The following is a 27,563-nucleotide window of genomic DNA, read 5'->3' as shown; positions in this document are numbered from 1 at the left end:
ATTGTGAAATAACTCATTTACTGACACAGGAAAAGTACATGGCCCCCTTACGTGAACAGTTTTGAAAATATGCAGGAATTGTAGGAAGTTCTCTCTCTCCCGTCCCCCCCGAATATATTTTTAAAACCATTTAAATTTTGGTACAGTAATTGATGTAAATGTTAGGAGGGTGGCTTGCTAACTTTAATTTCTCACTATGTGTGTAGAAGCTCAAGATGGGGTACTAGAGTTGGTGTCTGCTCTGTACCACCAAATCACGCTAGGGAATAGGATCACTGGTTCCTTCTGGTTCCTTAAGCGCCTACTTACAATGTGGAGGAAAAAAAAAAAAGCTACATTATAATGGAGGACTTCAGTCTGAATGACACATGCTGGTAGTCACATGCTATCAGTACTAAAACATCCTTGAAATGTGTATATTATAGATGACTATTTTCTAACTTAGAAAATGTTGCATCCAACATGGTGGAGATTTCGTCTTGGCAGATAAGAGGAATTGATCGCAGAACTAAAAATTGATGATAGTGTACCTACAAGTGATCATGACTTGATCACATTTGTTATGTGCAAACAGAAAGTCCAAACCTTCCATATGTATAGACACGCACTTTGTTGTCTAAAAGGGCTAATTCCACAAAGCTGAAAACAATTATGAGCCAGATCTGCTGGAAGAAAGAATTTAATCAGAAAAATGTGAATGATTATTGGTAAGTGCTTAATAACTCTTTACTTGATGCCCAAAAATCCACAATCAAGAAATCAACCTAGCTTAGGGAGGAAGTAATGCTGGCTATAAATATGTATTTTAAAAAAAGTGGAAGAAAAGGGAAGTTGATAGTAACAAATATAAATCAGAAGTTAGGAATTGTATACAACTGATAAGGGGAAAAAAGCACACAAGTAGAAATCTGTAGCCAGCAGAGTAAAGGACAAAAAGGATTTTTTAAAAGCATATTAGGAACAAAAAAGAATCATAACAACGGTATTTGTTCATTCCTAGATGGAAATGGTAGAATTGTCAATAGTAAAGCAGAAAAAGCAGAGGTGTTTAGTAAGTATTTCTGTTCTGTGTTTGGTGGAAAAAAGATGCCCCATGATGAAAGACTTTCCATTCCAGTTGTAAATAAGGAAGATTTTAAACACTTTTTAACCAGCAGGTCTCAATAACTTGCACTAAAGAGTTTTAAACGAGCTGAGCCATTGACATGGATTTTTTTTCGTAACACTGAAGTTTGGAAAGACTGGAAGAAAGCTGATGATGTGCCAATATTTAAAAAGAGCAAATGGGATGACCCAAGTAATTATAGACCTGTCAGCCTGACATTGATCCCGAACAGACGAATGGAAGGACTGGTACAACACTTGGTTAATAAACAATTAAAGGAGGGTAATATAATTAATGCCAGTCAACATGGGTTTATGGAAAATAGATCCTGTCAATTTTGATACCTTTTAAAATGAGATTAAAAGTTAAGCTGATAAAGATAATAGTGTTGATGTAACAGACTTCTACAAGGCATTTGACTTCATGATACATGACATTTTGATTAAAAAAAAACAGAATAAAACAAAATTAAAATGACTTCCATTAAATGGAATTAAAACTGGCTAATTAAGAGGTCTCAAAAGAATTTGGTCCAGTAAAAGATATTATCTCACCTACCTTGTCTCAAGTCTCATTGTAATTGTAAACAGGGGATCATCATTGAATAGGTGTGTTTCTAGATGGGGTCCCACAGGGACTTGTTCTTGGCCCTATGCTATTTTATTAATGACTAGGAAGAGAACATAAAATCATCACTGACAACATTTGCACACTACTCAAAGATTTGGGAAGTGATTAAATAAAGAAGAGGACAGATCACAGATAAAGGGTGATCTGGATTGCTTGGTAAACTGTTCTCAAGCAAACATTATGCCTCTTAATATGGCTAAAATGTACATGTATACATCTAGGAACAAAGAATGTAGGCCATACTTACAGGATGGGGGGCTCTATCCTTGGAAGCAGTGGACTCCTCTATCTGGGGGTCATAGTGGATCACAAGCTAAATATGAGTCAACAGTGTAATGCTGTTGCAAAAAAAGCAAACATAATTCTGGGATGTATTAGCAGGAGTATTGTAAGCAAGACACAAGAAGTAATTCTTCTGCTCTACTCTGCTCTGTTTAGGCCTCAACTGGAGTAGTGTGTCCAGTTCTGGGCGCCACATTTCAGGAAAGATGTGGACAAATTGGAGAAAGGCCAGAGAGGAGCAACAACAATGATTAAAGGTCTAGAAAACATGATCTATGAGGGAAGATTGAAAAAATTGGGTTTGTTTAGTCTGGAGAAGAGAAGACTGAGAGGGGACATGATTAGTTTTCAAGTACATAAAAGATTTTTTACAAGGAGGAGGGAGAAAAATTGTTGTTCTTAACCTCTGAGGATAGGACAAGAAGCAAGGGGTTTAAATTGCAGCAAGGGTGGTTTAGGTTGGACATTAGGAAAAACTTCCTAACTGTCAGGGTGAATAAGCACTGGAATAAATTGCCTAGGGAAGTTGTAGAATCTCCATTATTGGGGATTTTTAAGAGCAGGTTGGACAAACACCTCTCAGGGATTGTCTAGATAATACTTAGTCCTGCCTTGAGTGCAGGGGATTCTCGAGGCCCCTTCCAGTTCTATGATTCTGAAAAAGCCTTGGGGTTTGTGGTGGATGATCAGCTGAACATGAGCTCCTGGTGTGATTCTGTGGCCAAAAGGGCTTAATGTGATCCTTGGATATATCATCAGAAGAATCTCAACTAGGAGCAGGGAAGTTATAACCCCTCTGTATTTGGCAGTGATGTGACCACTAGTGGAATACTGTTGGTGTCAACAATTAAAGTAGTATGTTGATAAATTGGAGATGGGTTGGAGAAGAACAGAGAGAATGATTAAAAGGTTAGAACACGTGCCTTATAGTGAAAGACTTGAGGCTCAATCTGCTTAGTTTAATAAAGAGAAGGCTAAAGGGTGACTTGATTAGTTTACTTACGTGGGGAACAAATATTTGATAACGGGCTCCTCAATCTAGCAAACACAGATCAAGTTGTTGGAAGTTGAAGCTAGGCAAATTCAATCTGAAAATAAGGTGTAAATTTTTAACACGGAGTATAACCACTGGAACAACTCACCACGTGTTGTGGAGCATTCTCAATCTCTGGTAATATTAAAATCAAGTTTGGATTTTTTTTTCTCTAAAAGATGGGCTCTAGTTCAAACAGGAACTACTTTAGGGAAGGTCTGTAGCCTGTGTTAGACAGGAGGTCAGATTAGATGATTGCAGTGGTCTCTTCTGGCCTTGAAATCTATGGATCGATGAACCCCTATTTTACAAGCTAATGGGGGATTGTGGAATTCATAAAATTTAACACCTACAGTAGATACAGCATGTAAGTTGTAGAATGGTGCACTGCATTGCTTTAAAGCACTGAAGGCACTGGAATGTGAAGGGATATCAATTCTTCATTGACATCGCTTATCCCCAGCCCAGATACCCACACGCCCTCTTCCTCTGCAGAACCCAGCTGCGAGGTCTCCCCTTGTCCAGACACTTGTCCCCAGAGCCCAGGGATCCAGAGGGAGAAACAGCCTGATGTTTGGTCCCAGGCTTGCACAGAGTTTCTTTTTGCCACCTTCTCCTTCCCTCAGGGCATTTTGGGAACTGCAGCTGTCAGGAACCCTCTAGCTCCCTTTCCTTTCCCCCAGCTTTGTCTTCTATGTGCAAGCTGGGCTCTGCTGAGTCCAGTGGCTCCTACTGGCAACTAGTAGCACTGCAGCCCATTTCTGTGGGGGAAAGGAAATTCTGCACACACAGCGTTAATTTCTGCAAAATTCTGCATTGCACAGTGGTGCAGAATTCCCTGAGGAGTAATTAATTTATAAAGTGAAAAGCCACAAGCTACTATTTAATCATCTAGTCCAGAGGTGGGTAAAGTACAGCGTGGCCCGCGGGACTGTCCTGTCTGGCTGTTGAGCTCCTGGCCGGTGAGGCTAGCCCCTGGCCCCTCCCCTGCTGTCCCCCCTGCTCCGCAGCCACTCCGCCGCACAGGCAGCGTGGCTGGCTTCGGTGGGGCTGCGAGCTCCTGCTGCTTGGAGCTGCATGGTAAGGGGGCGGGGAGCAGAGGGGGTTGGATAGGCGTGGGAGTCCCAGGGGCTCTGTCAGGGGGCGGGGGTATGTTTAGGGGGCAGGGTGGTCAGGGGACAGGGAACAGGGGCTGTTGGATAGGGGGCGGGGTCCTGGAAGGCCTGTCAGGGGGCAGGAGTGTGGATAGGGGTTGGGGGCAGTCAGGGGACAGGGAGAAGGGGCAGTTGGATAGGGAGTGGGGTCCCGGGGGGGCGGGCGGGGTCCTGCGGGAGATGGTGGTCAGGGGACAAGAAGCAGGGGAGGTTGGATGGGTCGGGAGTTCGGAGGGGGGCAGTCAGGGTGCAAGAAGTGGGAGGGGGTGGATGGGGGCAGGGGCCAGGCTGTTTGGGGAGGCACAGCCTTCCCTATCCGGCCCTCCATACAGTTTTGCATCCTGATGTGGCCCACGGGCCAAAAAGTTTGCCCACCCCTGATCTAATCTGATCTCCTGTGTTTCACAGATGATTTAAATTTCATCCAGTTACTCTTGTTTTGAGCCCAGTAACTTGTGTTAGGCTGAAGGACATCTTCCAGAAAGGTATCCAGTGTTTCAGTTACCTTCCTTGATAATTTCTTCCACTGGTTAATCACCCTCACTGTTAAAAATGTGTGCTTATTTCTGTTTGTTTATAAACCCTAATGTCTGGATTCAGTACACATCTTGTCCTTGTATCCCTTGCTGAATTCTGTCTACTTTTTTTAATATGGAGTCACCAATGACTATTGCTTGCCATCTTAGGATGGTTGAAAACCCTTTTTTGTAGTTTCTTGCTTCATATCACAAGGATGCGTATCAGTATGTCCCCTGTAACTTTGATTTTTGTTTCTTCAGTGATGGGCTCATCACTGATGGCTAGCTGAATATTTGATAATTCAATACTTCTAGCTGGGTTGAATGGCTTCTGGTTCTCTTTCCCCTCTTGATCAAATTACCTGTCAGCTGCTTCAGTTTCTATGCAGTGTAGTTGTAGCTGTGTCGGTCCCAAGTTATTAGAGAGACCAATGGTCCAATAAAAGATATTACCTCATCAACCTTATCTCTTCAGTTTCTACTGCCTCTCCAATTCCTTTATCACTGATCTTCTCCTTGTGGTGTCTGTAGCACCGATTTTCTGAATTTGTTCTAGTATTGCCACCACCTTACACATCTTGCACCAGAAATCTCTTGACATCTGACAGAAAGAAAGATAGCAAACCCAAGGCATTTCACAGAAGTTCTTTTGTTGTTCGTATCCACTACCTGTGGTAGATCCATACTGGAACACAAGGAATCACAGTTCCTCCTGAAAACACCCTCTGAAAGTCCCCTGTTTGTTACCCCATTCTGGTCAAGGGTTTGCTTGGCTACTGATTTGTATACCAAGTGATGCTGCTTTTGCTCTATTTCCTTGCTGTCAGGGAGGGATTAACCATTCAGAGGTCAAATGCTGGGTCTGATCAGAGACCCAATGGTGCCAGCCATATAATCTTCACAGACACAAACAGAGCTGTCTCACCTGGTGTGACCTTTATGGAGACAAATAACAAACAGACCAAACATATAACTCACCAACTATCTGTAGCTGCAGTCAGAGGATTTTCAGCTACTCCCTGTGAAACGCTCCTGTTTGCTTGTATCCCGCCACAAAACATATTTGAGATACTTGGATTTTTTTTTCTTAAACCCCAGTTTATTTGGCACAAGAGTCGCTGTCTTTTAGCATGTCCCTTTCTTGAAACTGGCTTGTTTAGCCTTAATTTTTTCTTTACCATTGGTCTAGTCTTCTGTTAATCTCAAAAGGCAAATATGCTTTTGTAATGACTTTCATTTTTCAGACCCTATCAATTTTCTGTTCCAAACATCTCCAGTACAAGTGATTTTTTACAAGGTTTGTCTTTAAAATAAACTCACCCTTTGAAGGTGAGCGTGTGGATCCCACTGCAGGCGACCTTCCTTCAGTTCTTTCATACTCAGTGGATGTCTGATCTGCTGCTCATATTGAACTTCAGAATTATCCTGTTTTGAACTATTTTGTGAGGGTGTCTGTCTCCACCACCTTATTTATTTCTTTATTTTTGGATGTTTCCAAACAAAAGACCCGACTTGTATGCCCCCCCTGCATAGCGGGGCTAGGCACTCTGTACCTATTGACATGACAGACTCCAAATAGTGAAGGTTTAAACCCTCCCCAACTTCTGATGTACTTACTGGTTGAAAGGCATAATTGATGCCTATTCTGTTTGTGGGCAAGTCACATTCCCAGTAAGTGCAATGTGCAAATCCTTCTCCAGGACTCTGAAGTCAAGGGATGTGAAGTTGAAATGCATCACTTCCAAACTGGAAAAAATCATCTTCAGCGAATGCTCCCTTGAATAGACACCACACCCTGGGGTCGAGCAGTGACTAGAAAGTCGGAAAGAAAATGCTCTCAAAACTGATACTGGAAATGGTGATTCTGACCAACTCTGCACTAGGCTAATTGGCCCTGGCCATGACCTTGACACTGTTGTTGATCACCTTACTGGCTCTGGGGCTGACTGACATGCCAGTGTCTTCAGTACCAGCACCCCCAGCACTAACAACTCGATTATTGGAACCAGCACCAGTGTCCTAATATAAGGGTGAGATTGAAAGGTATGGTTGAGTCAAGCCTAGACATGTCTCCAAACATTTGGGAATGCCCTATCCAATGAACATTGTTAGAGAGCTTATTCCTTCACTCTCCCACTTCCCTGGTCCTTCTCGCATGAACAGAGAGCAACAATACCCGAAGTCCAAAGGTGCAAACAATTCAATGTTTATTGGGGTGAACTTCCAGCAAGCTTAAATACAAGTTCCTTTTTCCTTATTTTCGAATCCCAACTTACTTCCTGTTTGCCCCTAATTTATATAGTAATATTCTTAGCTATACCTTAACCAATCATTCTACTGAAATTTAACTAACCAATCCTAACATATTGTAACATGATTATGTAACCAATTATATCCCACCACCTTAATTAGTTTACACCCAGCAAAATTAATTATACAGCAGACAGGAGCAATCACAGAACCAGACAGAGATTATACAGACAAACAATAGCAAAGTGGGAACTATAATGACAAAACAATACAGAAGTGAGGATTTCACAACTACATCTATAAAGACATAAGAGTTTCCCAGCTGTGTCTATTGATAAGTGAGTTCTTACCAGACAGAAAACTATCAACCTCAATTTCCTTTTACATCTTCTATGCACTTCCCTTTCTCTGGAGGTGATAGGCACTATCAGGACAGGATTGTATTCCTAACAGCCCAATAGCACCTTCTTTCAATGTGACTACTTTGGAATGTGAGGATGTGACCCGTCGCTTCCCAGCTTATGGCTGCCTCTGTCGCTTAGCTAAAGGCCTTAGCCTAAGAACAGGGCCTCAGACTGTCACAGTAAGAGAAGGACCTTACACTGGCAGACAGTGATTTTGATTCTTTCTTTTATACCTCTAACTAGCCAAGTGATAAGAATACACCTAAATTCTTAAAGTACAGGCCTTTACAGACAGGCCTGAATATCTATATCCGAACAAACATGATAGCACTCCTTCAGAGATAGGGAGCCTAAGTCCTCTGCCTAGGTGGGAGTGATGCTCAGCAAATTGGCACCAACAAAGGCTGCTGAACTGTGCCAATTACAGGCCTGAGATGCACCCTTGGAGAGCCACCTAGATCCCCTCCAGGGAAACCTTTGGATTGGGGGCGATGTCCAGTGCTGTACCTGGGCCCAGACTGTTACCATAGGGCACCACTGTTCAAAGAGGATTACTCTGTCATTGTCACCAGATCAAACTTTCTCTCTTATGTCAAGCAGGGATGCCTCTCCTCTACCATACAAGAATGAACCTAGACCTGTCACTGGGCATCCCTCTGACAGGGTGCAAGCCCAGCAGAGGTGTGAATGGCAATGGAATGACCAGCTGCAGCTGGTCTAGTGCCCAATTACCTTGCCACCCAGGCCATTATAACCCTTCTGGGGTCCACTATCCCATGTGTTCTGTAGTAGGTCTCCTTTCTGCAGTTCCAAGAAGAGATCAGGCTCTCTGGTAGATCTCTGCCGACAACCTCAACAACTGAGCCTGACATCAGCATGCAAGAGCTGGCAGTAGCAAAAAAACCTGCATCCTACGTCACACCAGCCTCTGCCCTGATAGTGGAGAATCGTAAATATTATGGGATCTCCTGGCTTTCGTTGGTGGGACCCTGGATATAGAAATGACTGTCATAATGTAGAGATCCCAATTAACTCTCTGATATCCTAACCACATCAGCCCAAGGTTGGATCGTTCTTTCCCTTTAAGGAGTGTATGATAATACTCCTAAAGAGTCTTTGGTAAAGCTGGCCGCCATGCAGCCTGGGTCCACATGGGTGGAAAAATACTATCAAGTACCTCTGAAAAACTTTGAATACTTTCATTTCCACCCAAATGCATGATCTTTAGTACTCACAGCAGTTCAGGAGAAGCTGAAATCAACAAAAGTCACGCCCAAGGGATCTCAAGAAATTATACCTTTTGGATGCAAAACATAATCATCTGTTTCACTGCAACTTCAGGTGGCAAGATATCATGCATTGTTTAGGCTATACTTAGCAATAAAGGGTGTGACTCCCTTTTTGTCAAGAGTACCATAAGACACAAAGGGAGATCATCAAAGAAGGCAAAATGGCTGCCAGAATAACTTTTCAAGTAGCCATGGATGTTTCTGACACAGTTGCAACGTTGATGGTCACAGCAGTGACTAGGACACAGAGGTTCGAGGTAACATTTTGGACCTTCCATTTGAGGTGATAGAGCTCTTCAGTACAAGGACTGAGGAAGCACTACTCTTCTTAAAAGACGATTGCCCTGAAGTCACTAGGGATTTATACACCAAGCACCTTTAGGAAGCCTTATAAATATCAGACACAAGAAACACAACAGGCTCACCTTTACTCTCCGGGCACATAACTAGAATATCCATGGTGGAAGCAGTCATGATACACACCAAAGAAATCCTTATTGAGCAGTGTGTCCATTTGCCTTAGGTGCTGCTTTTCTTCAACTGTTCATCATCTCCCCCCCCCCCCCCCCAAAAAAAAAATAAAAAAGTTTGGACGCTGTCACTGAAAAAAGTGCACCTTAAATTGTATGCTAGTTATTGTCTTGATACATAGTGAAATTTTTAAAAATGTCCAGGTACAAAATATGCAACTAGATGAACTCAGGCATTAATTTCATACAGAATCTGGGCGTATACATGGGCACGTGTCCAAAATCCATCTGAAATCGCAGATATGTAACTTCTTTCAGCCTTCAAGTGCATTGAATCAGAGAAGGTGTTAAATGTAATATTAAATTTTGTTTTTATTCTCCATGGTAAAACCTAACTTGGAACAAAGAAATCTAGAACTCTTACCTAACATTTTAAAAAAAACTATAATTCACAGCCAGTTATTCTGCTGTGTTTTAGGCAAATGTGTGACAGTCTAGATCCATCCTCTTTGGAACCCCCTTTCAGGTAGTTGAAAGCAGCTATCAAATTCCCCTTCATTCTTCTCTTCCGCAGACTAAACAATCCCAGTTCCCTCAGTCTCTCCTCATAAGTCATGTGTTCCAGTCCCCTAATCATTTTTGTTGCCGTCCGCTGGACACTTTCCAATTTTTCCACATCCTTCTTGTAGTGTGAGGCCCAAAACTGGACACAGTACTCCAGATGAGGCCTCACCAATGTCGAATAGAGGGGAACGATCACGTCCCCCGATCTGTTGGCAGTGCCCCTACTTATACATCCCAAAATGCCATTGGCCTTCTTGGCAATAAGGGCACACTATTGACTCTCATCCAGCTTCTTGTCCACTGTAACCCCTAGGTCCTTTTCTGCAGAACTGCTGCCGAGCCATTCGGTCTCTAGTCTGTAACGGTGTATGGGATTCTTCCGTCCTAAGTGCAGGACTGTGCACTTGTCCTTGTTGAACCTCATCAGATTTCTTTTGGCCCAATCCTCTAATTTGTCTAGGTCCCTCTGTATCCTATGCCTATCCTCCAGGGTATCTATCTCTCCTCCCAGTTTAGTATCATCTGCAAACGTGCTGAGGGTGCAATCCACGCCATCCTCTAGATCATTAATGAAGATATTGAACAAAACCGGTCCAAGGACCAACCCCTGGGGCACTCTGCTTGATACCGGCTGCCAGCTAGACATGGAGCCATTGATCACTACCCGTTGAGCCCGACAGTCTAGCCAGCTTTCTAGCCACCTTATCGTCCATTTGTCCAGCCCATACTTCTTTATCTTGCTGACAAGAATACTGTGGGAGACCGTGTCAAAAGCTTTGCTAAAGTCAAGGAATAACACATCCACTGCTTTCCCCTCATCCACAGAGAGCCAGTTATCTTGTCACAGAAGGCAATTTAATTAGTCAGGCATGACTTGCCCTTGGTGAATCCATGCTGACTGTTCTTGATCACTTTCCTCTCCTCTAAGTGCTTCAGAATTGGTTCCTTGAGGACCTGCTCCACGATTTAATGCCAGTAAATTAAGCAAACAGTTCTTCTTGAAGCTAAAACAAGTTACAAAACACTGCTATAGTTCCAGAATTTATCCCAAAGCCTGGATTCTGACACCATAAAAACACATTTAGGAATTAAAAATATATATAATTCTGAAAACATTTGCAGAATTTGAGTTTTCTTTAATGAAAAAAATGCATTCCTTTTTCTTGCAAGAAGATAATTGAAGCTTAAAATTGGAAATGTTGTAACTGGTAAGTAATTTTGTTTTTTGTTAGCTTTGTATTGTATTAATTAGTCAATCAGTGATATGTACTGCTTTTACCAAGGCAATGCTGCTTTACATCTCAGTTTTTATTCTGGTTATGGCTCTAAAACATTTTATAGTCTTGTGTATTGTTTTAAAGCTTACTAAAAGTAACTACTAATATAATTGTACTGCGATATAAAATCTCATTTCTGAACCATTTTTACATTTCTAGATATTCAAGAATTTTATGAAGTGACCTTACTGGACAATCCAAAATGTATTGATCACTCTAAGCTATCTGAACCAGTACAACCTGTGAATACCTGGGATTTCTCCAGCCTTCCAAGCACAACAGTGACATCAGAAACACTGCCAAGCAGCGTTAGCCCAAGTATAGAGGTATGGTGTGTTTGATGTTCCTATTTATCTCAGTTCTTGATCAAACATTTCCTGTATTATGAGCTGTAACCCGCTGCTGGTTTGAAGATATCAACTCGTGTATAGTTTTGTTCTTATTCCTCACTCCCTCTTCTTGTCAGAAGTATTTATATTCCTGGGAAAAATTCCTGTATTACTTTTTTCCATCAACAATCTTAGTCACAGGAGGACTATTATAGAAATAACTTTTTAAAATATTGGATATGAGAGAGTATTTACTAAACAAAAAGAGGTGTATGCACTCCAGATTCTTGACTGTATCCTTAAACAGGGCTCTTGTTCTCAAATCAGAGTTTTGCAATAACTAATGAATTCAGAATCGCCACGCCTAGCCATGCAAACTTGAGATCAGATCTAGCCATGCGTAGAACATGTTACCAGCATTGGCTCCTATCTATCAGCATTTCACTCCATTGAAATGCTTTGCTTGAAAATCCCAGCAATTGGTATTGGTGGCCCTCTCCCTTAAGAATATGCTGCTACCCTTATCAAGGAATGGAGAAAGGTCCAGTTGGCTGAGTCAAGCTGAGCAGTTCGTTCCCTCCTAGTACAGGAGCTGAGTGTGCAGCCTCTACATTAATTCCAGCCCTTTTCTCTGTGGTATCTTCAAAGCCATACAGGAGTTTTGGATATCCAATTCACATTAATTTTAAAGGAAATTTGAGGACCAAATTTCTTAGGTGGCTTTGCAAATCTCAGTCTTGAAATAACTTTTTCCCATATGACAGTGTAAATTGCTAGCACTAGGATATTGTTACTCCTGGGGGAGTTAGAATTCTTTCCTCGTTAAAATTTTTATGTTTATCACTTTTAAAGAGTGTGGTTTGTGCTGAAAATCCTCGTTCCGGGGTTCCATGTTTTATCGAAAGTAGCAAATGTTGTACATATCTTTAAAAATACACTAGATATGATTCTAGGAAGTAGAGCAATGAACCTTACCTATTTTTTAACAAAAGTGATTGAAATGGCAAAACTAGAATTGTAAGACATCTAGATGATCTACACATCACGTGTTCATGTCTCTAATCTACTAGAAACTGTGAGCATGTGAACAAAATAAAGGAGAATGTGCTGGCACTTGGGCTTTGACAAATCTCTTATAAAAGGTGGTTGTGGAAGCTGTCACGCAATGAGAGAGAAGTAGACACTAACTAAGAGAGGAAAAAAGTAATAAAAGGTAAATTTTCATCGTGGTAAAAGAGTAAAGAATGCTCCAAGATTCTTTGTTTAATATGAAAAATAGGGTGGCAAAATTTGCAGAATATATATTGAGTTTCTTCATGACGAGAGACAACTGGAGAACATCTGAGGGGACCTTACAAAGTAGGTGAATGTGCATTGGGAGATGAAATTTTGTGTTGACACATGTAAAGTAGTGCACATTTAAATGAATAGTTTGAACTTTTCATGTATGCTTTAGTAGGTTCTTAATGACCTGTAACCATTCAGGAAAAATACCCGAGTGTCACTGCGGTTAGCTTAATGAAAACATGCTCAATGTACCATAATGATTAAAAAAAAAAAAAGGGGTGGGGTGGGGTTAGAGTGCATAAGGAATCGGATGCTATTTTTAGGGTGTCAGCTTGAGCCCCACTAGCGTGAGGCTGTCTACTTGGGCTGGGAGGCTTGCTCACGGCTGCAGTGTAGGCATGCTTTAAGCTATACAGACTATATCAGCAAAGCTACAGTACTATAGCTATGCTGGTATAATCCTGTCGTGTAGATGCAACCTATACTGACAGAAGGGCTTTTTCCATTGGTTTAGGTACATCACCTCCCTGAGGAATGGTAGCTAGATTGATGGAAGCATTCTTCCTTCAGCCCGGCTGTATCTGCACTGGTGGTTAGGTCGGCATAGCAACATCAGTCAGGGATGTGGGTTTTTCTCACCCTTAACCAACATAGCTGTGTCAACTTAAACTTTAAGTGTAGACCAGCCTAAGTGTCAGGCACCCAGTCTGGTTTTAAAAGCTAACATCAACACCTTGGTTGTTCTTCGAGTGTACATCCTTATGGGTGCTCCATTATAACATGTGTTTGTGCATGTGCACTCTTGACCGGAGATTGTAAATAGCAGTGTCTGCAGGTCTATGCCGTGCAGTGCCTTGTGCTCCCATGTGAAGGGGTATGAGGAGGCGTGGACCTGCCACCACTTCAGTTCCTTCTTGACTGCCTATGGTTTGAGATGGAGTAACTTTTTTTTGCTGCTTTCAACCTACTTCCTGCCTTGATTGTTTACTTCCCTTTTTTGTTTTGTTTGTTATAGTTTTTATTTTCTAGTTATTTGTTTTTTTTAGTTGTAGCACATTAGGGTTTGCCCCAAATTTCTTGCCCCTTGTGGTCTCTGGCAGTTCCCCGGGTTATGCCTAAGACTCTGGAGTTCCAGCCTTATCAGAACTGCCACAGGTCTTTTCCTCGTAGTGATGGGCACTCAAGTTGTCTCTAGTATCTCGGAAACTCACGAACCATCAAAGTGTAAAGTCTGCTTGTGGTTCAAAGATAGGTCCCACAAAGATAGAGAGGCTAAACTGAAACTTCTCTTAATAGAATGTTCCCTATTCCTCCTGCCCCACCTGGTATGTTGGCCTCAACCTCTTAGGCCGCTTCAGTGACTTCTGGAGCTACAAGGACAGTTCCAGAGATGAAACCCTCAAAAACCAGATTGCACCTTTCTAGAGGCTCTAGAAAGAGGGGCAAGTCACCTCATAGAGCTGATTCTCAGAAGACTCTTGTCCCACCTTGGGTACAGCCGATTCTCCAGCTGACACTGGTACCGAAGCCCTGATACCCCCTAAGAAGCTCTGATCTGAGAGACCGTAAGCTAACTAGCACTGAGAAGCCCTTACCTCGGTACTGTCTGACACCTCTAAGTCACCGAGGACATTTTAGATATAACTCCCCAGGATAAGATCACCTACATATCAATAAGGCACTGTTGTCACCGGCATGTACTCTGTGGCAAACACCTGCCACTATTCTTCCCACTTGCAAATGGACAGATAAAAAATATTACATTCCAGCCAAGGGAATGGAGTATTACTTCTCCCATCCTACTCCCAACTCCCTGGGGGAAGATGCAGTAAAGGAAAAGTAGTCAAACATGCTTCAGACTTTCTTCTGAGGAGGAGTCTAAATGCCCACATCTCTTGGGTAGGAAATGTTGTTCATTAGCAGCTCTTCAATTTTGAGTTGTGAACTACCAGGCCTTGATGACAAAATATAACTTTTTTTAAACAATTATTCAAAGTTTTTGCTTGTTTTGTTGAACAACTGTCACAAGGGCCCTCATTTGGTCACCAGGTCTTCTCTGTAAGCATCTTTCAACAATACTGACATGACTTCACTGTCCTTAGTCATTGCAGTAGTTACGTGACAGGCATCCTGATTCTAATCTTCTGGCCTCCAGAGGAAGTGCAAAATACTGTGGAGTACCTCTTATTTGAAGGGCCTAAGTTGTTAAGTGATGACATGAACTCCTTGCTCCACACCCTTAAAGACTCGAGGGCAACATTGCAGTTGCTGGGAATATATGTGCCCGAAACAGACATTTCAGCAAGTCTCAGACAGCACTTACTCTAGACCATTCCAGTACCATTCACAACAGATCTATGCTAGATCTCCAGAGTACCCAAGAAGGAGACGCAGACCCTTAAAAAGGGGAACACCATCCTCTACACCTTCTTCTAAGAAACCATTCTGACAACCTGGTTGTGGGACTCAAACAACTTCTCCCTCTGGATGCTCTGGTGCTAGATTCAGTCATCTAGCACCTCCTTCAGGAGACCACTTGTCTGACTTCCTACCAGCTGGGGAGCTCATTGTCTCAGACAAATGGATCCTGGAGGGGGTTGCTGTAGGATACTCTATTCATTTCCAGTCCATCTGCCCCTCCACCCCATGCCTCAGAACCCTTTTTGTGTGGTTTTTCTAAAGCAGGAAGTCTAGTACCTCCTGCATTTGGGGGAAGTTGAGCCAGTTCTCTCTTGCTAAGCAGTAAATCAGAGGGAGGAATCTGTTGCAAATATTTCATGGTTTCCAAAAGAGGAATCGTAATACCTATGCCCTATTGCAGCACTTAAAAAAGATAATGCTAGCTACCGATATGCCATTCCGAGATCTGGGGTACTGGTTCACTGCTCTTGACCTCTAAGATGCGTACTTTCATGTGGCTATGCATCCCTTGCACAAGTGCTTTCTGTTCTTGGAACATTACCAGTATGTCCCCTCACCTGTGGGCTCTCCACAGGTGTTTTTCAGCAGTAGCGGCTCACCTGCATCATTGGGGCATTGCAGTCTTTCCATATCTAGACAACTGGCTCCCCAGGAGCTGCTCTGGCCAAGCGGCCCAGTCAACACTCTGGTTCTCGGTGCCTTAGGAGAACCCCGTTTTGAACAAATGGCTACCTGTTCTGTGTCCCACCTCTCCCTTCAAGACTTCCTTTCTGATAGCCATTGCCTTGGCCAGAAGAATGGGAGAAAGTGGGGCACTCATGGCATATCCATTATACTCTGCCTTCTATCGTGACAGGGTCATGTTGTGCCCACATCCTCTCTTCCTCTCTAAAATCTTGTTGGCATTTCATATCAACCAAGGTATTTATTTACTGATATTTTATCCAAAGCCTCATACCTCAAGAGAGGAAGCTAGTCTTCACATATTAAATGTCAGGAGAGCCCTTGCCGTCTACCTTCAAAAGACTAAGACCTTTAGGGCCTTCCCCAGACTCTTTGTATCCTTTGCAGAAAAGATGAATGATCAGCCAGTTTCCACTCAGACTTTCAAAATGGGTTTCTGATTGTATCTTGACATGCTACAAAATGGCTGGGATACATCTCCCACACAGAGTCACAGCCCACTCCTGTAGGGCTCAGTCCACCTCTATAGTCCTTAAGGATGTCCCAATAGCAGAAATCTGCCTGGCTGCCACCTAGTCATCAGTTCACATGTTTGCGTAACATTACATCATTATACCTGCATCCAGAACTGACACTGCCTTTGAGACAGTCCTGCAAGGATTTACGTCCTCAGCGTCTGCTTCCACATTGAGATATTGCTTGGGAGCTCCTATGTTGGAGGACCCATAGGGACACAAGAACATAAGAACGTCCAACTGGGTCAGACCAAAGGTCCATCTAGACCAGTATCCTATCTTCTGATAGGCCAATGCCAGGTGGCCCAGAGGGAGTGAACACAACAGGTAATCAAGAAATCCATCCCATCGGCCATTCCCAGCTTCTGGCAAACAGAGGCTAGGGATACCATCCCTGTCCATCCTGGCTAATAGCATGAACTGCATATACTCGAAGGAGGAGAAGTTACTTACCTGTACAGTAACTTGAGTTCTTGATATGTCTACCCGTGGCTGGCCCATGCCAGCTAACTTGGGCTCATGGAGCTTGGGTGTGAGGCTGTTTCATTGCTGTATAGACTTCTGGGCCCACGCTTTAGGACCATACAGTGTGGAAGGCGTGGGCCATCTGCGGGTTTTTCTTTGCTGTGTAAACATACCCTATGAGTGCTCTACCTCCCACCATCCTTCCCCTCTGCTGTGGATTCTCTAAGCTTCATGGTCGAGAAGGAACTGGAGTGGCAGCAGTTCTGTGCCTCTTTATGTACCCTCATAAGCACTGTGTGGAATTCTGCACAGGCCTGGATCTGCGAACCCTGCTGTTTACAATCTCTGGCTGGGAGTGCATTGGCGTGCACACATCCTATGGTGTAGCACCATAGGAACAAAACATCTTGAACTCAAGTTACTGTAGAAGTAAGTAAACTCTCTTTCCTTATGCGTTGGGGGATTTTCCACTTTCCAAACCCCAGCTTCTGGAAAAGTTGGAGAAAACTGGCTTTCCAGTTTCAGCCAACCCATTATAACCAAGGTGATTCCACTGGAATAGCCTACTGTTATGGTCTTACTCCTCCCCCTGCCCCCCTTGTACTTGGTCCAGGGGGGATGTGCTATAGTCCTGACAGCAGGTGATTGTTTCTGCAACCACAGAAGCAGTCCATGGGTTCAGCAACTTTATGACATTAACTAGAATTCATAAGTTGTGCATCGACAGATTTTCCAAATTGTCACATTTTTTCAGTTCACATGTGAAACTTATAATTAAACAATAAAAATTCCCAAAGAAAAAGTTTTAAAATAGTATTACCGTTGAGTGTGTGTAATGAAGTGGACTGCCCCTTTTAAGAACCAGAGGGCTTGGGACCACCAACACTGATAGATTATCAGACCCAGCTGGGAAGTGGTCAGGTAAACATAAAAATAAACAAACAAAAAAACCCTATAAGAATGGCCGTACTGGGTCAGACCAAAGGTCCATCTAGCCCAGTATCCTGTCTTCCTACAGTGGCCAATGCCAGGTGCTTCAGAGGGAAGGAACAGAACAGGTAATCATCAAGTGATCCATCTTCTGTTGCCGATTCCCAGCTTCTGGCAAACAGAGGCTAGGGGCACCGTCCTGGCTAGTAGCCGTTGATGGACGTATCCTCAATGAACTTATCTAGTTCTTTTTTGAACCCTGTTATAGTTGTGTCCTTCACAACATCCTCTGGCAAATAGTTGCATGGTTCACTGTGCATTGTGATCCCTATAAAAGGCTGAGGGTTTGGTGAGCAGGAGTTGCAGGATGGAGATGGGCTCCTGCAGTAGGCCGTGAAGCTGGGGAATTTAAGGAAAGAGTGCGTCTTCTTTTTAGCCCTGAGAGAAGCAAGGGGAAAAGCTTCTGGGAGCTCTAGCCTGCGGTGGGCAGAGTTGCTGCTTTGTTTTGTCTAAGTTTCATTTTTAGAGACTGAAACTGTGCCCTGAAGAAAGGGCCAGAAAGAGGCCCTGGTTTTTCCTTGTCTGGTGAGGGAGCCCACCAGCCTACAGAGTGCATATCAGTCATTTAAGATAAGTACACTACAGGTATGTTGTTTAAATGTAGTTAAGTCAGAGTGAGGATTAAATTTAACACCAATCCAAACATGGAAATGAACAGAACATAAGAATGGCCATACTGGGTCATACCAAAGGTCCGTCCAGCCCAGTATCCTGTCTACCGACAGTGGCCAATGCCAGGTGCCCCAGAGGGAGTGAACCTAACAGGTAATGATCAAGTGATCTCTCTCCTGCCATCCATCTCCACCCTCTGACAGACAGAGGCTAGGGACACCATTCCTTACCCTTCCTGGCCAATAGCCATTAATGGATGTAACCTCCATGAATTTATCCAGTTCTCTTTTAATCCCTGTTATAGTCCTAGCCTTCACAGCCTCCTCAGGGAAGGAGTTCCACAGGTTGACTGTGCGCTGAGTGGAGAAGAACTTCCTTTTATTTGTTTTAAACCTGCTACCCATTAAGTTCATTTGGTGGCTCCTAGTTCTTATATTATGGGAACAAGTAAATAACTTTTCCTTATTCACTTTCTCCACACCACTCATGATTTTATATACTGCTGTCATATCCCCCCTTAGTCTCCTCTTTTCCAAGCTGAAAACTCCTAGCCTCTCTAATCTCTCCTCATATGGGACCTGTTCCAAATTCCTAATCATTTTAGTTTCCCTTTTCTGAACCTTTTCTAATGCCAGTATATCTTTTTTGAGATGAGGAGACCACATCTGTACGCAGTATTCAAGATGTGGGCGTAAGATACTCTCCGTCTTATTCTCTATCCCTTTTTTAATGATTCCTAACATCCCGTTTACTTTTTGACCGGCGCTGCACACTGCGTGGACATCTTCAGAGAACTATCCACGATGACTCCAAGAGATCTTTCTCCTGATTAGTTGTAGCTAAATTAGCCCCCATCATATTGTATGTATAGTTGTGGTTATTTTTTTTGAATGTGCATTACTTTACATTTATCCACATTAAATTTCATTTTCCATTTTGTTGCCCAATCATTTAGTTTTGTGACACCCCCCCCCACTAGTAAATTTTCGCAATGGAGAGGGGTAACTAGTGGTGTTCCCCAAGGGTCAGTCATAGGACCAAACCTATTCAACTTTTTCATAAATGATCTGGAGAAAGGGGTAAACAGTGAGGTGGCAAAGTTTGTAAATGATACTAAACTGCTCAAGATAGCTAAGACCAAAGCAGACTGTGAAGAACTTCAAAAAGATCTCAGGTTTCAGAATAGCAGCTGTGTTAGTCTGTATCCGCAAAAAGAAAAGGAGGACTTCTGGCACCTTAGAGACTAACAAATTTATTTGAGCATAAGCTTTTGTGAGCTACAGCTCACTTCATCGGATGAATTCAGTGGAAAATACAGTGGGGAGATTTATATACATAGAGAACATGAAACAATGGGTGTTACCATACACACTGTAAGGAGAGCGATCGCTTAAGGTGAGCTATTACCAGCAGGAGAGTGGGGGGGAGGCGGGGTGAACCTTTTGTAGTGATAATCAAGGTGGGCCATTTCCAGCAGTTGACAAGAACATCTGAGGAACAGTGGGGGGTGGAGGGGAGGAAATAAACATGGGGAAATAGTTTTACTTTGTGTAATGACCCATCCACTTCCAGTCTCTATTCAAGCCTAAGTTAATTGTATCCAGTTTGCAAATTAATTCCAATTCAGCAGTCTCTCATTGGAGTCTGTTTTTGAAGTTTTTTTGTTGAAGAATTGCAACTTTTAGGTCTGTAATCGATTGACCAAAGAGATTGAAGTGTTCTCCGACTGGTTTTTGAATGTTATAATTCTTGACATCTGATTTGTGTCCATTTATTCTTTTACGTAGAGACTGTCCAGTTTGACCAGTGTACATGCCAGAGGGGCCTTGCTGGCACATGATGGCATATATCACATTGGTAAATGTGCAGGTGAACGAGCCTCTGATAAGTGTGGCTGATGTGATTAGGCCCTATGATGGTGTCCCCTGAATAGATATGTGGACACAGTTGGCAATGGGCTTTGTTGCAAGGATAGGTTCCTGGGTTAGTGGTTCTGTTGTGTGGTGTGTGGTTGCTGGTGAGAATTCTAGTAAAGACTGTCTTTTCCCTTTGCAAGTTGCATGAGTTTCAGTTTCCCTGCTCCCCTCTTCTAAAATTCTACATGGACTATTCCATTCGTTACTGCCTAAGAAAGTCAATTATTTTGCAGGCTGCAGATGCTGAAATGGTTTGATGGGAAAAATCTTTACTTGCAGTTATAATTTTTTTTGGGTGTGTGGGGGGGGTGTTAAAAAAAGAATGTGACCGGCTAGGGAAAACCAGTTTCAGATCTTGTGCAGTGGAAAACCATTTTGTATTGCATTTCATCAAATGACTCCCTGTGAACCTCATGGGTTAAGCAATCCTGGGAGAGGAGTGATTAATAAAACAGCATATCAGGAAACAGTTAACTGGTATGGAATAAACTCTAACATCTTCTGTGGCTTTAGTTCAGGGATAAATTCAAGCTCTTCCGATACAGATAATCAAAGTAAATGAGTTTGACTGCTTTAGGACACTTAAAATATTTTTTTGTAGCTGGTGTTTCTACCTCTGTGTGGATCCAGGAGAGAACCTGCCATAAGTTCTTCTGCTTTGACCTCGAATGAGTCACCTTATCTCAGTCCTGAGTTCTTTGTTAGTCAGTGGTTAGTTACAATAGATTTGTAATAAACTACTTTCATGTCTAGAAAAATAGCTGTTATGCTGAAACGATGGACTGCTTATGTATTGTAACAACCAAGGTAAGATGCTAAAGTCTTTGAACTAGTTGTTAACAAGATTTTTTTGGGTCCTTCTAATCCTATTGTAAATATTTTTTTTTTGTCTAATTATAATGGAAATACCTTGTCACAGCTTTCTGTCGTCTGATTTTTAATTTGAATTCTTTTGCTGGATTAAATCCTATAGTTAAGGTGAGCGTCTGGTACTGTTTGTAAATATCGTGTCTCTAAGAGCTAATTATGGCAGTACTTTGCTGCACTGATTTTTTTTTTTAACTGATGCATTTCTTATCATTCAGCAGCAAGATTTTCTATCTTTATTCTATCTAAATAATATCTAAATATCTGTTTATTCTATCTAAATTTAAAATTCTGAATGCATTAAAGTAACAGCAGCTTCTTCTGTAATGAGTAAATCAAAATGTTATATTTATATAACCTTTCCCAGAACATGTTTAATATTTTTTCCTATTTAAATAGTTGTCTGAGTCTGAGAAAGTACTATTAGGGATTATTGATTTTAAAAAAATATCCTGTAATTTTGGCATCCTATCTTTTGTGAGATAGACTCCCAGATAGTTTGTTGTTATCCATGAGGTACTAGAGTAATGCTTTATGCTTGGCAATCATTTCTAGTACAGCCAGTTACAATTCTTAAACCTAAATATTCTGATCGTATAAACTGAATGCAGTGTCACTATGTGAATGTAAGTGGAGAAAGTGGAACTAGTTTTTGGAAACATTTTTATGGGAATGGCAAGCTATTGCTCTGCTCTTTTGCCTGTAAATAAATATATATTTTAATAATTACTTCATGTTGTTTGAAGTGGTTTTTTTATTTTTAAAAACAACTGCTATCTTCAACAACACCTAAATAACGAGTGTATACGTAGTAGTATAAGTGATACAGAAAGTCTTTCTCTGAGAAACTGGAATAATATTTTACATCTTTTTAAGGAAAATATTCTGGTTTACTGGTGACAGCCTTTGTTAAAGACAATGAATAGGGATGCCTATGAGTCTTTTGGATAGGCAGTAAGAAGTGCAACTTCTAACGATTTAGGTTAATTCTCTTTATACAGTTCTGTTCAAAGGATTCATCCTTGACAACTAGAGTGGGTGAAGTCGCATCATCTTTCACCAGATGCCTTTCCTTTTGATGTCTGAGCTCAGTATTGTCAAAAATAAAACACATTGGTGTAAAAGTCCAAAGTTTGATTAATTAAATTCACAGTTGGTGCATTTCTGCCATTGTTCTTTCATTTAGACTGTCACCTTTATTAAAGTAAAATGATAGGAAACATAAGCTTTTCATTCCTTTACTTGGCTGGCAATTAGTTTCCATATGTTTTGTTTTATTTTATTTTATTTTATTTTACTGTACTTAATAAAGAATTTGGTAAGAATATTTTTGCATAGTAACTAACAATATATTTGGACACATATGCTAGCTTTTTTTTTTTTTAACAGAGAGATCATTTGTTTTTAACTTTAGTTCTCTCAGGCAAGGATTTACTTTCCTTTCTCCAGTCACTCAGAAGAGTGAGACAACAATGTTTTAAATGAGAAGTTGAGGACTGATTTACCTACTTAGTCATCCTGGGCCAGATTTTCACCTTGAATACATTGTTATAAATCCCAAGTAACTCCACTGACTTCTGTAGAATTACTTGTGTTTGTATACCACTGTAGTAAAGAGCCAGCCAGGGCCCTCTCTTGAAACAGTTTTTCTGCTTGGCTGTTCAGTTCTTGGCTGGGTTTATGAGAGTCTCCAATGGCTGCAGTTGGTTTCTAAGAGTTTAGGAGTTTATTCTTCCTGGCACATTTGGAGAAACTAATTTTTTTTATCAAATTTTCACCCTTGTCTGGTGAATGTGAAGTTCTAGATGTGGTGTGGTTGTGATATTTATATTACTATTGTACTTAGAAGCCTCATTTATGGACCAGAACCCCATTGTACTCGGCACTGTACAAAAACATTACAAAGAGATGGTCCTCCCTGCCCCAAAGAGCTGCAATGTAAGTAATCATAGAATCATAGGGTTGGAAGAGACTTCAGGAGGTCATCTAGTCCAATCCCCTGCTCAAAGCAGGACCAACACCAACTAAATCATCCCAGCCAGGGCTTTGCCAAGGCGGGCCTTAAAAACCTCTAAGGATGGAGATTCTACCAGCTCCCTAGATAACCCATTCCAGTGCTTCACCACCCTCCTAGTGAAATACTGTTTCCTAATATCCAACCTAGACCTTCCCCACTGCAACTTGAGACAGTTGCTTCTTGTTCTGTCATCTGCCATCACTGAGAACAGCCTAGCTCCAAAGGCTGCTATCAAATCCCCCCTCACTCTTCTCTTCTGCAGACTGAATATCCCCAGTTCCCTCAGCGTTTCCTCATAAGTCATGTGTCCCAGCCCCTTAATCATTTTCGTTGCCCTCCGCTGGACTCTCTCCAATTTGTCCACATCCCTTCTGTAATGGGGGGACCAAAACTGGATACAGTACTCCAGGTGTGTTCTTACCAGTGCTGAAAAAAGGGAAATAATCACTTCTCTCGATCTGCTGGCAATGCTCCTACTAATACAGCCCAATATGCCCTTGGCCTTCTTGGCAACAAGGGCACACTGCAGACTCATATCCAGCTTCTCGTCCACTGTAATCCCCAGGTCCTTTTCTGCAGAAGTGCTGCTTAGCCAGTCGGTCCCCAGCCTATAGCGGTGTATGGGATTTTCTAGGTGCAGAACTCTGCACTTGTCCTTGTTGAACCTCATCAGATTTCTTTTGGCCCAATCCTTCAATTTGTCTAGGTCACTCTGGACCCTATCCCTACCCTCCATCGTATCTACCTCTTCCCTCCAGCTTAGTGTCATCTGCGAACTTGCTGAGGGTGCAATTTAAACCTATCATGCAGATCATTAATAAAAATGTAGAACAAAACCGGCCCCAGGACCGACCCCTGGGGCACTCCGTTTGATACCGGCTGCCAACTGGACATCGAGCCGTTGATCACTACCCTTTGAGCCGATGACAGAAATGTCCTGGCCTTTTGCTGGTATTCTGTATTGTATACTTGCCAAACCTGCTTATTAGTACAAGAGACAGTATTTGCATCTGTTACACTTTTCATTGAGCAGAGTTCATTCAAATAAATAATTCCCCAGTGTGCCCTCTTTCCTCTCAAGGAAGATTACTTAACTTAAGGATAACTGTACACGGGACCAGTTGCTTCCATACAAATGTGTGCATGTATAAGGTTTAGGGATGTGTACGTCCAGATATAGCATGTGTTCTTTAATGTTATATACATATCTGGTTCTCTTACCTAGAAGTAAAAATAAATGAACATAATCAAAGTGGTTGGAGCAGCTTTGAAAGTTTTTTAAAACAACATTTTTGGAAAGAAGAATAAATACTTTTCTGGTCTCTCTGCCTCTAGGAAAGCTTGTTTGAAATAATTACACTTTTTTGATGTTTAGTAGAAACAGAAGAAAAATTCCATTACTGAGCTCACACTTTTCTGAAGAACTGAATATTATTTTTCCTCTGCTGTGGAAATATGAATGACCATCTTTGATCGTTCAGATTAACTTACCTGTTAGTCCAGAATGAAGGGCTATCTTTTTGGCTGGCAAATTGTTCTTTACAATACTACTTTTTTGTATGTTTAAGGCTTACCAACTTGCTCTGCTTTAGCTTTGGAAGTTGGTAATAAAAGATTAATCAGAGTGAATTTGTTTTTCCTTATGTGGGCACACTGCGTGTTAGTGTAGGTAGGCATATTTTCATCACTGCAACCATGGATACTCTTTAAGAGCAGGAATGTGGGTTGAGCTAAAGCAATGATATTTAAATAGCTTTCAATTTTGTATGATTGCACCGTATGCTTTAAAATATTGAATCTTTAACCAATTTTTTTCAAATTCTGTTGCATCAGAAACTTGCTTTTGAGCAGTCAACTTTATCTTACTTAACCAGTAACATTAATGTATGTTTCCAGTGAAACAGCTGTGAGTTTGAAATGTTGTTGTATTAGTAATGTAACACTGCTATTCAGGATAATAGCTATCTTGCATAAATTCTAAAAAATAACTCAAATACATATATTCTGACATTTAGTACAGTTTTTTAGAATCAAAGTAGTGGTAGGTGTATCTTTATACGATTCTTGATTATAAACTGAACAGATGTACAGTGCTATTTGCCATATCGCTTAAAGATAACGTATACGTTTGTTTGTAATTTGTTGCAGCAACATCAGTGTTTTTTTTCTCCAGGCACATGCTTCAAAAATGGAACTATTTTATTGTCAAAGCACCAATCTATTTTAAAGACATTTTCTTGCAGTTCCTGAATGATTGCAGGCTTGTGAGTCCTTCTGCTGATGACATCTCTCCCAAAACTGTCAGTATCAAGGTTATGAAAAACCACAGGTTTTCTAGGATCAGTTATTATTGGATGTTGGAGAAGAGGCGTGATGAAGTTTGAGCTGTTAGGGCTAGACTAGAAGCATCTGGAAGGTGGTTAATAGGTATCTGATAACTAGGGACCTACCAAATTCACGGCCGTGAACAATGTGTCACGGACTGTGAAATCTGGTCTCCCCCCCGTGAAATGTGGTCTTTTGTATGCTTTTACCCTATACTATACAGATGTCACAGGGAAGACAAGTGTTTCTCAAATTGGGGGTCCTGACCCAAAAAGGAGTTGCAGAGGGGCGGTCACAAGGCTATTTTAGGGAGGTTGCAGTATTGCCATCCTTACTTCTGGGCTGCCTTAGGAGCTGGATGGCCGGAGAGCGGCAGCTGTTGGCCAGGTGCCCAGCTCTGAAGGCAGCGCCCTGCCAGCAGCAGCGCAGAAGTAAAGGGTGGCCATACCATACCATACCACCCTTTACTGCTGCGCTGCTACTTCAGAGTTGGGCAGCCGGAGAGTGGCAGCTGCTGACTGAGGGCCCAGCTCTGCGGCAGCTGCGTAGAAGTAAGGGTGGCAATACCGTGCCATTCCATCCTTACTTCTGCGCTGGTGCTGGTGGTGGCTCTACCTTCAGAGCTGGGCTCCTGGCCAGCAGCTGTTGCTCCCCAGCTGCCCAGGTCTGAAGGCAACGGCACTGCCATCAGCAGTGCAGAAGTAAGGGTAGTAGTACTGCAACCCCCCCTACAAAACCTTGTGACCTCCCACAACTCCTTTTTGGGTCAGGACCCCTACAATTATGACACTGTGAAATTCAGATTTAAATAGCTGAAATTATGAAATTTACGATTTTTAAAATCCTCTGACCGTGAATTTGGTAGAGCCCTACTGATTGCCAGCTTTTTATAAAATTATGCTAACTCATTTTATTTTAAAGAATTTTCACATGAATTCACTGAATGGCTTTCTCTTGCTAATTCTAGTAAATGTGAAAGCTGCTGATCAATACCACAAGTTGGTGATTAGTTATCAAATATCAAGGTGTAAATATATCTGACTCAACATGTGTAAAGTTGGAGGAAGTGTTAGGAAACACTGTAGTGACAAACAGATGCTGCTTTTAAAATAGCAACATTTTCAATAGTTAAATAGCAAACTAGGATTCATGTTCACCTTAAATGTAGGAAATCAGTGTTTGAGTTTTCAAGATCAGGTGTGGCACTGAATGTAACTGTCTACAGAAGAAAAGGAGTAGAATGTCTTATTTGTATGATAAAAAATTCAAAGACATTTTTCAAAACATTGTCATTCAATTATAGCTGAAATGAGTGATTGCACATATCCATTCCATTTCAGGTGTATGTGCACCAAAGCTGGAGATTTTTTCCCTCATAATGGTGGTATCCATTGAAATTGTGCTTGCGCTCTCCTTACACTCATGCTGCCAGCCCACGATACAAAGGGTGGGAGCACTATGACCCCACTTTAGTTCCTTCTCACCAGCCACAGGCAGTAGTAGGATCAGGTGTGCTCTAGGAATTCTTCTGAGAAAGTTCTATAGTCTATGTTGTACAGGAGGCCAGACTAGATGAGTACAATGATCCGTTCTGGCCACGGAATCAACGAATCTGGGTCTTGTCACTGAACTCCCTCCCCCTACCCCCCAAGTTCAAAATATTTTCCTAATTTATTTTGTAAATAGTATAGTTATAGTGTTAATGGTATTCATTACCAGTTTTTTCTTATATTTTGGACATGTGCTTAGCATCTTTGATGCTCTGTACTGGGATATGCCTACATCCCTTCAATTTAAGCTCTGTTCTGACTGTAATAAGACTGTGTGACTCAGTGACCCTCATTCATGGTGCCTAAAGTGCCTGAGAGGGGCTTACATTAAGAGTAGATGCCCAATCTGCAGGAGTTTTAAAAGCAGAACTAAGAAAATCCAGGGAGGTAAGACTCCAACACCACTTTATAGAAGTGGCACTGTCCCTCCCTTCGGAACCCAGGTGCATAGTATGCGGTGGTTCAAATTCGACTGCTGTCTCCCCTCCTCAGGGGGAAATGGAGAGAAGGTGTCATTCTCTATCTCCATGACCATGCAAATGACACAGGTCGGATACCTCTAATTTTTCGAGGCCTAAAAAGCCCTCTTCATCCATGAGGTCTTGGTCT

At 41.9% G+C, this 27,563-nt stretch overlaps 1 protein-coding gene across 17 annotated transcripts in view; it reads left to right on the top strand.

Moving 5' to 3' along the window:
• Nucleotides 1–27,563, top strand: part of DLG1 (discs large MAGUK scaffold protein 1) — a 451,639-nt gene that overhangs the window by 10,376 nt on the left and 413,700 nt on the right. For all 17 annotated transcript variants that reach the window (XM_077826706.1, XM_077826707.1, XM_077826705.1 and 14 more), the window contains exon 3: nt 11,136–11,302. In XM_077826706.1, coding sequence (XP_077682832.1) covers nt 11,136–11,302 — 167 coding nt within the window. The remainder of the gene's footprint in view (nt 1–11,135; nt 11,303–27,563) is intronic.

The sequence above is a fragment of the Eretmochelys imbricata genome, chromosome 9 (assembly GCF_965152235.1).
Source record: "Eretmochelys imbricata isolate rEreImb1 chromosome 9, rEreImb1.hap1, whole genome shotgun sequence".
In the NCBI taxonomy this organism is placed as follows: domain Eukaryota; kingdom Metazoa; phylum Chordata; order Testudines; family Cheloniidae; genus Eretmochelys; species Eretmochelys imbricata.
The sequence above is the reverse complement of the archived record's forward strand: the minus strand, read 5'-3'. Positions and strand labels throughout refer to the sequence as shown.